The sequence below is a fragment of the Spermophilus citellus genome (assembly GCF_964194105.1).
Source record: "Spermophilus citellus genome assembly, chromosome: 18".
In the NCBI taxonomy this organism is placed as follows: domain Eukaryota; kingdom Metazoa; phylum Chordata; class Mammalia; order Rodentia; family Sciuridae; genus Spermophilus; species Spermophilus citellus.
Window position 1 is genome coordinate 40158951 of NC_138200.1, and position 13534 is coordinate 40172484.

The window sequence follows — 13534 nt, forward strand, 5'->3', positions numbered from 1 at the left end:
TAATTTGTCAACTTAAAATACAAAGTTTTTAAAAATTACAACTTTAGTTGTAATATAGCCAAAGCCAGCAAAAGGAAAAAGAAAAGCAGGTTTCTGAATGAACAGCTGAGGTCACTATTTTGTTTCACCTGCTCCTCCACCTTTTCTTTGTCCATTACCTTCTCTCCTTAATTTCTCTTTTCTCAGGCTCCCTTCCTTTAGCGTGATAGGATACATGTTTCTCCTGTGCGGGGTGAAGTGTATGTTTATTGTCTTCATTATAGTAATGGTTTCACAGTTGTATACACAAGCCCAAACTCACCAAAATGTATACTTTAAATGTGTCTTTTAAAATACATTAACTATAGTTCTTTAAAGCTATTTTTAAAAAGATCTCTTTTTATTTACATTTTTCCCCTACTGTTACACTCAAGTTTCTATAAAGAATAATGCATGTGCGTGTCTCCAACTACTCATGTAAACCACATTGCCTTACTTTTCCATAAAACTACGGCAGAAAATATCAGCAATAACCAATTAATTGCTAGACTCAATGGATACTGAACCCTGTACTATTTGTTTTCTTTGCTTCTATTGAGACTGATGAAACTATCCCTTCTGTGAACTTCTATCTTGGCTTCCATGTCATTATTTCCCCTGCCCTTCCTTTTCTTTCTCTGCTAGTTTTCTGGGGTTCTGCTTTCAATTCTCTTATTAGTCGACATATTCTCATGGGCCATCTCATTTACTTTTATGACTTGTGTTATAATCAGCATGTTGAAACCTTCCATATTTCCATTTTTAACTCAGATTTTTTTCCTAAATTCCTGTCCCATATATCTAATGTTTTACTTCACCCTCTATCTTATAGAATCCCGAAGGCACTTCAAATTCAGTATATCCAAAACAGAAGGTATCATACGGTTTTCTGGCTATTTGTTTGTTTGTTTGTTTTTTACTTTGAATCTCAAGAGATGGTGTTAACATTCATCCAGTTGCCCAGGTTAGACACCAGAGTCATCCTAGATTCCTTTTTTGGTTACTCTCACCATATCTTATAGGGTCACTACTATCCAACACTATTTCCTAAATCTTTATCAGATTTGTCCCTATTCTATCACCACTGCATCTATTTAATACCTTCAGTTTACTATCTAGATTATTATGGAACTCAACATGCTTCCTTCCTTCATGTCTTACTCATTCTCCTAATACCAGGAGTATAATCTCCAAAATGCAATACTGAATATACTACTTTTACTTAGTGGTGAAGTCTAGTCTTTTGTGTGTGTGTGCATGCATGTGTGTGGACTGTTTCTAAAGACTCCACACCTATTTTAGAGTTCCCCAAATCATTTTTCTTTGTGTGCTAGGGATTGAACACAGGACCTCATACATGCTAGGCAAAGCACCCTACCATCAAGCCACATCTCCAGCCCTTTTACCTGAACCTTGAGGTAGGAAGAGGCATTCTTTCATCAGTGTTTTCTTAATACCTGCTATGATTTGAATGTGTTTCCCCAAGTTCATGTGTTGGAAACTTAATCCCCTATGCAACAGTGTCGAGAGGCAGAATCTTTAAGACGCAATTAGGCCATAGAGGCTCTACCTTCATGAATGGCTTCATGTCATAATCATGGGAGTGGGTTTGATATCACAAGAGTGGGTTTACTATAAAAGTGAGTTTGGTCTCTTCTTGCTTTCCCTTTGTGCATGTTCTTTTGCCCTTCTGCCTTCTGCTATGGCCCTTGCCACGAAGGACCCTCAAGGCGAACTTCTCAGCCTTACAACTGTGAGAAATAAATCTCTGGGGCTGGGGTTATAGCTCAGTGGTAGAACATGTGCTTAGCATTCACAAGACCCTCAGTTCAATCTTCAGCACCAAGAAAAAAATACCCTTGAGGTGGTGCCTCAGTTTTTTCCTATTTGTATTCTTTACTGGCTAGCACTTTGCTTAGGATGCATTAGAGACTTGATCATGTTTACGGAATAAGTCAATGAATTTAAGAGACATATAAAACATACTTGTAAAAGTTTGTTAAGTTTTGAAAAGAAAGAAAATTCTTAACTCTGTGACCTCCCTTTTAACCAAGAAAGTTCCATTAAGCAAATTTTTATTGAGTACTACTTGGAAGAAAAGGTACACACTGCTCCTTGACTTTTGGAAAGCCTTGTTCAGTCAGATAAAGATATTTATTTTGCCCTTCCTCATAGATCAGAAGTTTTAAAAATATGGTCTAGGCACCTCTGAGGGTCTCTAAAACTGTTTTAGGGGGTCGTTGAGGACAAAACTAATTTCATACTACTACCAAGATGTTATTTGCCTTTTTCATTTTACTGTCTTACATGTGTATAATGAAGTTTCTCAAAGACTAAATGATATGTGTTATTACGACAGATTAAATGCAGAAACAGATGTAATAATCCAGCTGTTTTCTATTAAGTCAGGTCCTAAAAGATTTGCAAAACATTAAAAATTTAAAATAATGCTACTCTACTCATATATATATATATATATATATATATATATATATTTTTTTTTTTTTTTTTTTTTTTTTTTGGGGGGGGTAAACAGAACTTTTAAAAACAAATACTAGGGCTGGAGTTGTGACTCAGTGGTAGAGTGCTTGCCTGGCACGTGTGAGGCCCTGGATTTGATCCTCAGCACCACATAAAAATAAATAAAAATAAAGGTATTGTGTCCAACTACAACTTAAAAATTTTCTAGCTTGATTTTCAATATGATAAATATCAAAAAGTATATATTGTGAGAAAAAGGCCTCTGTGATCATAAATAAGTTTAAGACGGTAAAGTTACTGCTGGCACAGATGACTAAGTGGACATGAAAGAGTTGAGTACTCATCAGTGTAGAACTTATATGGTGGTTACAGTGAATATGCAAAACTCTAACAGCTGAGGAACACTTATATATTCCTAAACATATATTTTCTGAGTACCTGAGGGGAAAACTGCGGAGGTAAGTGCTGTGCTAGCCATATGAAGCCTCACACCTGCATCTGAATAGCTTGCAGTCATTTCTAACCATAAAGAATCATGGGCCCCCAAATCACTAGGGGTGGGGCCCCATAAGCCACAATTTAGATGGGTTCCTCAGATGATTCTCATACTTGCTAAAGTTTGAAAATCACTGCAAGGACATATTAGGTAGAGGGATGGTTAGGAGTAATCAGAGCCAGGTTCCTGACATGGGGGAGCACTGAGTTTGATTTTGAAGCACAGAAGGGTCTATGTTGAGGTCAAGGTGGAAAGAAGGTTTAGACAGAACAAACTGTAAGAACAAAAGCAGGTTGCTGGAACTGAGCAAGATGAACGAACCTAAGAGGAAGAAAGCCTATTTGGTGAGGAGTGTAAGTTGCTTAGAAGGCAAATAACAAACGTGGTGTTAAATTTGAGTCTGTGGTACTTTATGAAGTACTTTGAAATCTTGCCTGCAACAATGAAGCAGTAGGGAATTATTAAAACTTCTTAAGTAGAAAAGAATCAGATGAAAGAGCTTTTCTGGTAACTTATTATTATAGCTATGAATTTGGAAAAATACAGCAAAAAGATACTGTGAGTGAAGTTTTGGATGACATTTTCAGCCATTATAAGATCCATTCCTCTAGTTACTGTGTATACGGTACCTTCTAGTTTCTGGATGCGTGCAGCCCTGACATCAAGAAGATGAACATATTGTTCCACTTTAAGTTCATAATCTTGCTGCAAACTTTCCATCTTATGGGTCACTGCCTCAACTTCCATCTAAAATACAAGAGCACATAAACTTCAATACTATAATTAGTTCCATTTTCATTTATCAACGTTCCTATGATTCAAGCATTTTCTAGATCCTGGGAATACCAGGTCCTATAAACTATGGTTTCCTGATCTCATATAGCTTACAGTTTAGAAAATTATACTTGGCAATGTTCACAAATAAGAAGTAAAGTAAATAAAACTCTGGATTCCTTTTAATGGAGATGAGTTTCTGTTTTATTAAAAGCTAACATAAAGCCTGGCATGGTGGTGCTTGCCTGTAATCCTGGCTACTTGGAGGGCTGAGGCAGGAGGATCCCAAGTTTGAGGTTAGGGAGGGCAACTTATTGAGTCCCTGTCTTATAAAAGAAGAAAACAAACAAACAAACAAACAAACAAACAAACAAACATAAGGTGGTCCACTGCTACTATTAATTGCCCTAAACCAGGGACTTATTTGTTTTTAGACTATTTCTTTTTTTTTTTTTTTTTAATGTTTTATATTTTAGTTTTAGGTGGACACACAATCTTTTATTTTATTTTTATGTGGTGCTGAGGATCAAACTCATGCATTCTAGGTGAGCACTCTACCACTGAGCCACAACCCAGCCCCTGTTTTTAGACTATTTCTAACCACCTAGTCACAAGACTAAATTATAGGGATGTGGTAATATATAATAAGAGGTGGCAATAGATAATAGGGTATAATAGATGAATACATGATAACACATATGTTTAAGAAAAGTAAATCATCAGAACAGCATAGAAAACCTACCCTCTTGATTTAGTACAGAGTGTACTACATTACCTGATAATCTTTGTTAATTTTATGCTGCATGATTAGCATGTTTCTTGTCTTTTCAAGTTCTTGCACTGTTTCTGCATGAGTTGCTTGCAGCTCTCTCATGGAGCGTTCCAGATCTTTATTAATTTTACTGTCTACTTTCTCTAAAAATGAAAGGTCTCCATTTTTATGTTCTTTTTGAGCCTAAAACAAAAACATGTTTATTACTGAAGAATTTCTAAAATGTGACCGTGTGAATTAACGTAGATCAAGCATGAAACAATCATTGAAAACATGTATTCAATTTTTTCCATTAGGAATACAGCAGTTCTAAAACATATTTGCATAGATATTTGGAACAATTAAAAAAATTAAAAAACAGTTTATTACCTCATGACATAAAAAAAATCATGTATTTATTTCTCTTTAATTAAAACGTACACTATGATCTAAAAAGGAAGTAAGTGTGTATTTTTGTGTCTTCTTGTGAGTATCAGGGTATCCCAGAACTAGAAAATATTTTCTTGTTATATTTACAATTCAGTATTTTACTTGAGATAACAGGGTGTAAAGCAAGGCCTCTTAGGGCAGAAAATTGTTGATTAGTTTTTTATTGTGAGACACGCAAAAGTAAAATGTTTAGCATAATTAAAGGAAGTGCTTTAAACATGAGTTTTTGATGTTTACTTTATTGTAATTTTGATGTCATTATGAAATATGCATTTGCTGCAACTAAATGTCATCTAAACACTTTCATGAGTCTTAGTAGTTACACGTCCTGTGTGTGTGTGAAAAATGCACTAAGTTTCAGAAGATGCAAAAATAATTCACTTTCCAAATGCAAGGGTTACAGATAGAGGTCATCAGTATATTGAAATAGTTTTATGTACCATAAAACTCCAAGGGTGTAGTTCAGAAAGTTACCTTTATAAGCAGGAGAGCTTCACTCAGTTCATCAGCATTAATATCACTCTCCTGCAACAGATTAAGTAAAAGTTCACAATGAAATATTAATGGAAAGTTAAGAGAAATTCCAACTACTCAGTTTTTTTCTAATGGAATATAAGGTGTCTGTTACCATGACTTGATAAACTAAGTATCAGAGACAATCCAATTATTGAGAATATCCTCATAGAATATAAGCTTCCTGATACCATGAGTTAAAAAACCAAGTCATATGTTCATAATCTTTTGCTTTGAAATTATAGTATTTTCTCTGTGCTAAAACATGTACATGTGATTTTTGAGTTTATTTCCTAAATAAGAAATAGTTCACCTGGTTGAAAAACTTCATGTGGTTTTTAAGTTCATCGAGTTGTTGCTTTTGTTCCAGACACTGTAACTGAAGTCCTCTATTCTCTTGAATGAGTTTTTCATTTTGGTCTTAAAAATAAAGTCAACACAATTAGAAAGGTAAGTGAGAATTAGACCTAAGAACACATTTTAAATTAATTTAATTCCTGATAAGCCCTAAGCTTGATCTAGTATTGTTCAGGTCAAAGAGAAAATTGAGCTAGCACCTAAACAAAGGCAGCAGGGGAATAAGGAACAAACGAACACTATCATGTGTCTACCATATGATTCACTTGCTTATCAAAAACTTAAGTTCACAGTATTAATATAAGGAAATTGTGGCTTCTGGGACTTCAAAGGCAAGTTCTATTTAAAATGCCTAAGAATATATGTTTCTAAATCTATAATTTTTACTTACTTATTAAGGGTCCTGAAAGGCATGCAAAAATAAAAAAAAAAAGTTTTGTCTATAGTTTTCTAATCCTCCTTTGAATTTTCTTTCCCCAACTCAGCATGAAGTTTTTGTATTATGACAATTTTTCTGATAAGCTCTGGATCCATAATTTAATCAACCATACTTCTAACCAATCTGTTCCAATAGGAGAAACAGATTCTCAACCAGTGCAAGATACTCAATAATGATTCGTATGTGTTCTTTATTTACTATGTTCATGCTATTAATTAATAGGACATGGATGTAGAGCTATTGTTAAGGGATGGATATAAGTTACTTTTGCCGAGGCACTCATTCCCAAGATTGTAAAGTAGAGCTACACAATAGAGCGAATTCATAAAGACTATTGTTTTTTTACTCTGCATTAAATATGTTAAGCATTGTTTTAAAAAAGCACAACAGCTAGCAACAAATCCACTGCAGACTTGAGCTTCGTGCTTCTCTGCACTCTGCACTAGAGTTCACCCAGGCAGTTATCTTCCTTTGCTGACTCTCTGTGGACTAACTCTAAACCATGTCATCCAAAGTGTCTCCACTAATTTCATTCTGCTCTCAATGATTTATGTTTATCATAAGTCCTCAACTTAGGTTGTACATTTTTGTTTCCTTTCCTTAAGAAAAAAAAGAAAGAAAGAAATCAACACATTTGCCAAGAATTCTTTCCATGAATGCATTTGCATTCTGACTGCATTTTCTACAAAAATATGTTTCTCCCTTTTATAAGGCTTTGTGTTCTCAAGCTATAAATACTACATATAAGTAAAAATGTTAAGTTACACAGTTAAGAAGTAATGGACTGAATTTGGATGTTTTAAATATTTTCTGGCAGTCTCAGAAGTTACAAAAAATCACAACCTTAAGATACAAAGAGTTGCAGAGACAATTTAATCTCAAATATATAATAAGCACTTTTATCGAATTAATAGAAGGTTAAAAGGTCATCCTATGGAATAAGTTACTTTTATACAGTAAACTAGCAGAATTTCCAAATATGAAAGATACTTGGAAATTTTGAAGATAAAGGTCCAACACCTGACATTTCAACTGAAAATTAGGATTAATAATAAATAAGAGTTCTTATGAGATAAACTAACTCTTTTGGTTAAGGAGTAGAATATGTTGATTAGGTTAAAACAACAACTAGATAGAATGATTAAGAAAAACAAAAACAAAAAACCAAAGTAAATACAGTCAGAAGTAAAAAGTAAAACCAAAAATACTGAGGATAATACAATTTTATTCTATGGTCAAAATAAGACACTTAGGGGTTCTAAAAATGAGCTATGGTATAAAGAACACGGCTGATCCACCTTAATCTAGTCACAGTGTGAATTTTGATCATTATTTCTATGCTTCAATTTTTCTATCCTTTTAAATTTTCAGAGCAGAGTTCTTAAGAATGATATGTTAATGGGTATGAATAAACTTAAACGTTTCCATCCTTTACTCATTTCTGTTTCAACAACTATGTCTCCATTCACTGATATTTTTAAAACTGGGCATTATTAGTAGGAAAATAACTTAGTAGGAGACATTACTGAGTACCAGTAACCTTTTGTTTACTGAATTTATGTAGACTTATACACTATATTTTTCCTTTCTTAAACTGTTTATTGAGGATATAACTCTTGGATCTTTAAAAAGTACTGAAACGCCTACAGTTCAAAGAGGAAACAGAGTTGCTGAATTATAATATGAAAAATCAAAGCACTCTGTACAAGATGAAAAATAACCTCCTTACCTTATGATTTGACAAAAAGCAGGTTAAGCTAAACAGCATTTTATTCAAATGAGATAACATTTCACTCTTTTAAACTTATGTTCTTCTAGCACACCATTAATAAGCAGAGTGCAGAGAACAATTCAACTAAACAATTTTCAGAGCTCCTTTGTGCTAATATCTTCAGCTGTGATCAATATAACCATATGCATTATGCTGAATTATGCATTTCAGCTAAAGATAGAAAGGAACTTTCAAAAGCAAGCCCTTAAACACATGCAGTTAATTTAAGCATTAACCAAATGCAAACTGCATTTACATATCCTTCCCCCGCATATTCGCACAATCTGAAACTAATTTGTACCTTGAATAAAGAGGTGAGTATTCTCTAAAAATAATTTGCCATTTAGATGAATGACTACAAGAAGCCAGGGAAACATCTTCTGGCAAAGAACACTTGCTACATGAAAAGGTAAATGTGTGAGGAGTGAGGAGAGCTCAAAGTAAAGCTAACCAACTTCAAAATTTGTAACATAATAAAAAACTTTCTCAATATTAAAATATTTTCTTAAATAGAAAATTTTATTTTTTAAATTTACTATTTCCCTGGGAAAAAAATGGCTAAAGGCTGCAACATTTTTCTTATAATTTATCATAATATGTTTACAAAGAAACAAAAACTTAAATCCTCAGACTTGTGAATTTGAACTAGTCAAAGAAAAATAACTGGAAAATAACAGTTCTAAAAATTTCCTTTAGGAAATAATAATTGGATAAAAGTATAAAGATTTGTGTAGAAAAATGTTGCTTATTGAAAAATTAAGTTCCTTAAATATTCATCAATAGAAGGTTGTTAAATGAGCTATGGTACATCCACACTGGAAAACTATCATAGTCATTATAAATGTGATTTAAATTTATAGTCAAGAAACAATTTTACTTTATATACAAAAGCACATTATAAAACTATACACATATAGAAATAACTCTGAAAAGACATATATCAAATATAGCACTGATTATCCTGAGGGCTAAGAAATTGGGTGATTTTTTGGATTTTATTTTCTGGACTTTAATTCACAGTGTGCCTAAGTTATTTTCATTATTCAAAAAAATCTCCCAGAGATATAAGAACCAATTAGAGAGAGAGAGAGAGAGAGAGAGAGAGAGAGAGAGAGAGAGAGAGAGAATGAATATGAGAATGGACTAAATGAATTAAAATACCTTTGCAATTATAATACTTAATAATTAAGAAGAACTCTCAGAATTAATTTAACAATAATAAACATGTTAAAAAAAACACTGAGATTTTACTTCCTTTAGAAGTCTTTCTTTCTAAAGATGAATTAAGATGTCTAAACCAACATAGTTTTGATATCTAAGGAAATACAGAAAAGGATAGAAATAAAAAAGGTTTATTTCATTTATCTTTCATTTAAGAAAGAGCAATTTATCTGTTTTTGGAAAAGTGACAGGGAGTATAGAGCACTTCCTCTTCCTTCAGTGAACAAGAATTTATTGAGCAACTGCTAAGACAAAACACTGTTAAGTATCTGACACTGCACATTAAAACCAGGAACCATGTATCTTTGACATCAAAACTTTCTTCACCAGGTCAGAAGATAATGCTGCCATTTTATTCTACTTACAATCTCCCAGAAAATTTCACACAGAAATCTATCAACTGATTTAATCACTTGGTGAATAAATATTGACTGCTGTTGTTTTAATAGAATTCAGACCCTATTGATTATAAGATTTATTAAAACGTGAAAAAAGTCTGATTACAATTTTAAAATGCTATCACTTATAAGATGTATTCCAGTTTTATACATATAAAAATGTGAAAAATAATATTCCTTTTAGTCAATAAGATAATGGCATTGTGATCTAAATCAATATGAGAGTACTAACTACAAATATAATATTTTTTTACTGAGTTTATATTAAGCTTTTAAACATTCTCATGCAACTGAATTGCAAATGTTCCAAGGAAGCAACCTTATTATCATACTACTTGGTTTGTCTAGTAGATGAGCAAACAGATTACATCACTTGAATCAAATAATTCAGTTCCCCAATGGTGCATTTGCATGTACTATCTGAGTGTGTGTGTGTGTGTGTGTGTGTGTGTGTGTAATTCAGATGTCTTCTTTAATTATAATTACATTACTTATATGAGACAAGAAAGGTAAGATTTGTACCTTATAACATCAAACCTATTAATGGTAATTATTTTGGCAGGGACATTTTGATAAAGCTTCCTGGTATTTAAATTTACTGGCACAGAACAGAATAAGATGTCTCATTACCAGAGAGATTTTTCTGTTCAACCTACCCAAACCAGCAAACAACTACTTCTGCCACTCTGTCATCTTACACCATTTTGTTTTTCCTCCCATTATATTTGATACCAACTGACATATTACAAATTCATATAATTATTGTCAGTTTCTACCTCTTAAATTTAAGTTTCATGAGGGCAAGAACTATGATTTATTAACTGCTGAATCCTCAGAACTTGGAAGAGTACCTAGTGTATACTGGTGCTCAATAAATACTTGTTGACTGTTGAAGAAAGGCTCAGGCTGGCCTCAGAGAATGGTCCTTGTGATCCCAGCAACTCAGAAGGCTAAGGCAGGAAGATCCCAAGTTTGAGGTCAGCCTCAGCAATTCAGTGAGACAGACCCTGTCTTAAAAATAAGACAAAATAAAATAAAAAGGGCTGTAGATGTAGTTCAGTGGTAAAGAGCCCCTGAGTTCAATCCTTATTACGAGAGGAGGAGGGGGGAAGGCCTCAGAATTTAGGAAAATTAAACAATTAAAGTCAACCTGAATAAAAGTAATTCTGAGAAAAAACAATTTCTTGAGCAAATATGCTAGCCTAAGTAAGGGAAATTTTGAGCAACAAATAAATTTACAAAAGTAGACGGTTGTTAATACAGGCTGCATCTCTAGTACATATCAAGGCGACTGGCAAACAGTTGACACCACAAGAAGTTATTGATCGACTGGATGAATAAACATTAGATGTCTGAAATGAGTATGTCAGTAGTTTTTTATATGTACCTCTTTCAGTTTTTAATCTGTCAAGGATTTCAGTTTTGTCTGTTAAATCAGATTTTAAGGCAGTCTCGAGCTGAGCAATCTGTACTTTCAACTGCTGTTCCTTTAACTTCCATTGCTCTTCATGGGCAGCACTGAAGGCACTGCAAAACACACGTGACATGCAAGGAAAGCTTGGAAATCAGCTTCAACCGAAAATAATAAAGAGAAAAGCTTTTAGTGGCACAGAGACCACTGTCATCATGTCTTAGGAATTAAGTAAACATATGCTGGTCTGCTGCTGTTGAAACCAAGGCGCCTTTCTCAGGCTGCGGTTAGGGAACATGAAAGAGTTTGTGGGATGAGTAAAGGAACTGGCCTTAATTTAGAGCTCTAAAGTCAGAAAAGTTGGCAGTGTGCAGCTTTTGTGGGACTAGTAAAGGAATTCAGATACTGTACATACTCCAGAGGAATCCACAATTCCAAACCTCAGCAATTGACAACGAACAAAACCATACTCTCCCACTTACAAACCCTCTTAATACAGAGAAAAATGGACTTTCCACCTGATCTTTAATTCTGTGAAACTTTTAAAATGTCTTGGATAATAACATCTTAACAAAATACTGACCACCAAATGATAGCATACTGAATCACAGGCAGTAATTCTGATATTAAGAAGTAGTGATAATGTAGTTTTGTCCTAAAAAACAAAAAGCAATAGGCTAAGAATAAAAAACTGTACTTGTAACACATGATTGGAATGAAAACCAATGCCCTGGTCCTAGTAAGAATGTTGAAGATAGAACTACTGTTCCTCAATAAAAGTATAGCAGTTTTAATTATGATTACAATCTGCTAATGATCAAGGCCTAGCATATCAGAAGGAAGAAACAGATAAAAAGTAACTAAATGGCACACAGAAGGTGTGCAGTGGTTCCTGAATCCTGGTCTAAACAATGGTGCTAGACTAGCTGTACCAACACTTAGATTAAAAAATGAAGATCCCAAGACTCAGGGACTCATATTTTCATAAAGCTCCCTAGGTGATAGCCAGGTTTTTTGAAAAATTGATCTCAATTTGCATTTCATCATAAAGCCATTATCTGTGAAGCTTGTTATGACTGAATAATCATCAGCAGCTTTGACCCTTCTACTTATTTTAAACATAGTAAATGAAATAAACATTTAAAAATCTAGTTTTCTACTGATGATGAAGTAAATAGAAAAGAAATGTATTATTTCAAGTTGCCCTTAATGCCACTCCAGCAAGTCTTGAGGTTTTATTCCAAAAGGGATACTCTTCTGGAAGGCACAGCTTTCAAGAGAGTAAATTTTGTATTCATTTCACATTTTGAATATTTTTTATTGCAGTTAAAATGATATGACCTTGAAAACAAATGGAATTTTAAAAGTTCCTCTAAATATGACATCTGTTTCTTCTATGCTCTCATCTCACATATGGAAGCTTAAAAAAATGCATGAATCTGATATAACAATATTTTAAGTTAATTTTATCAAAGGTACGATTATATAGACACAAATGAGATCCAAACAAAATATATACTTTAAGAGATAAATAAAGAATATTCCTTTACAAGTTCATTTTAAAATAAAGAACAAATATAATTTCTGTATCTGGCCAAATTATATATATACCAAACACACATATATGTGCATGAATGTTAGTACCTATATGTATGGGTGTGTAGTACCTATATGTATGTGTGTATGTGTGTGTCTTGTATTATTAAAAACATGCACCACCTGGTGAAAAATTAGCATGATGAAACAGGCACAACTATACATTATATCAGATGCCAAAAATTAGAAACAGTAGTGTTCCAATAGCATTACTACCAGCAAAAAGATTACCAACAGCTAATCTGGCAAAAACATCAGAAGCTGTATGTGTTTAAATTAAGAACAATTTAGCAGCCTGGTTTTTCCAAACCCACAAAATGCTAGCGTAAATCAGCATAAGTCAATCTGAATTTAGTCCACTGCTATCTTCCCTCTAAATTTAGGATTACATTCCACTGGAGTTTCATGAGGAATTCCTTTTGAATTTACTGTACTCCTCTATGCTTGGAGCCATCTGTGTAACTATAAATGGTGAGCCACATCTGGCTCCATTTTCTTTGTGAGAGCTGTATACATGATTAAATCTGCATATAAGAACAGTCTTTGGGAAACTTTTATTCATGAAAATGTTTTTGTATATTGCCAATAGTGACAACTAAGGGAGGATGTTAGTTAGCATTTGTACCCATTTCACTGTTACATTATGTTACAAAGTGATAAAATGTCAGTCTGCAGTGGAGTGCCCCTGGTGCCTGTGGTCACTGGCATTTCCATTGGTAATCACGGGCTTCAGAATACTGTGAATATACACTCTTGATCAGAAACACGATAGGATCAAAATAAAAGCCAAAAAATTTCTCTCCATTCTCAGGTCTTTTCTTCTGATAGAAAAAATTCCATTTATTCTAATGTTCAAAG

General features: G+C 33.5%; 1 protein-coding gene across 1 annotated transcript in view; it reads right to left on the minus strand.

The window, feature by feature from the left end:
• RPGRIP1L (RPGRIP1 like) overlaps positions 1-13534 on the minus strand; it is a 101508-nt gene that overhangs the window by 57763 nt on the left and 30211 nt on the right. The window contains exons 10-15 of the mRNA XM_081275883.1: positions 11057-11196; positions 8352-8447; positions 5797-5903; positions 5445-5495; positions 4545-4724; positions 3625-3742 (exon numbers count right to left, since the gene is read on the minus strand). Of these exons, the coding sequence (XP_081132009.1) occupies positions 3625-3742; positions 4545-4724; positions 5445-5495; positions 5797-5903; positions 8352-8447; positions 11057-11196 (692 nt within the window). The remainder of the gene's footprint in view (positions 1-3624; positions 3743-4544; positions 4725-5444; positions 5496-5796; positions 5904-8351; positions 8448-11056; positions 11197-13534) is intronic.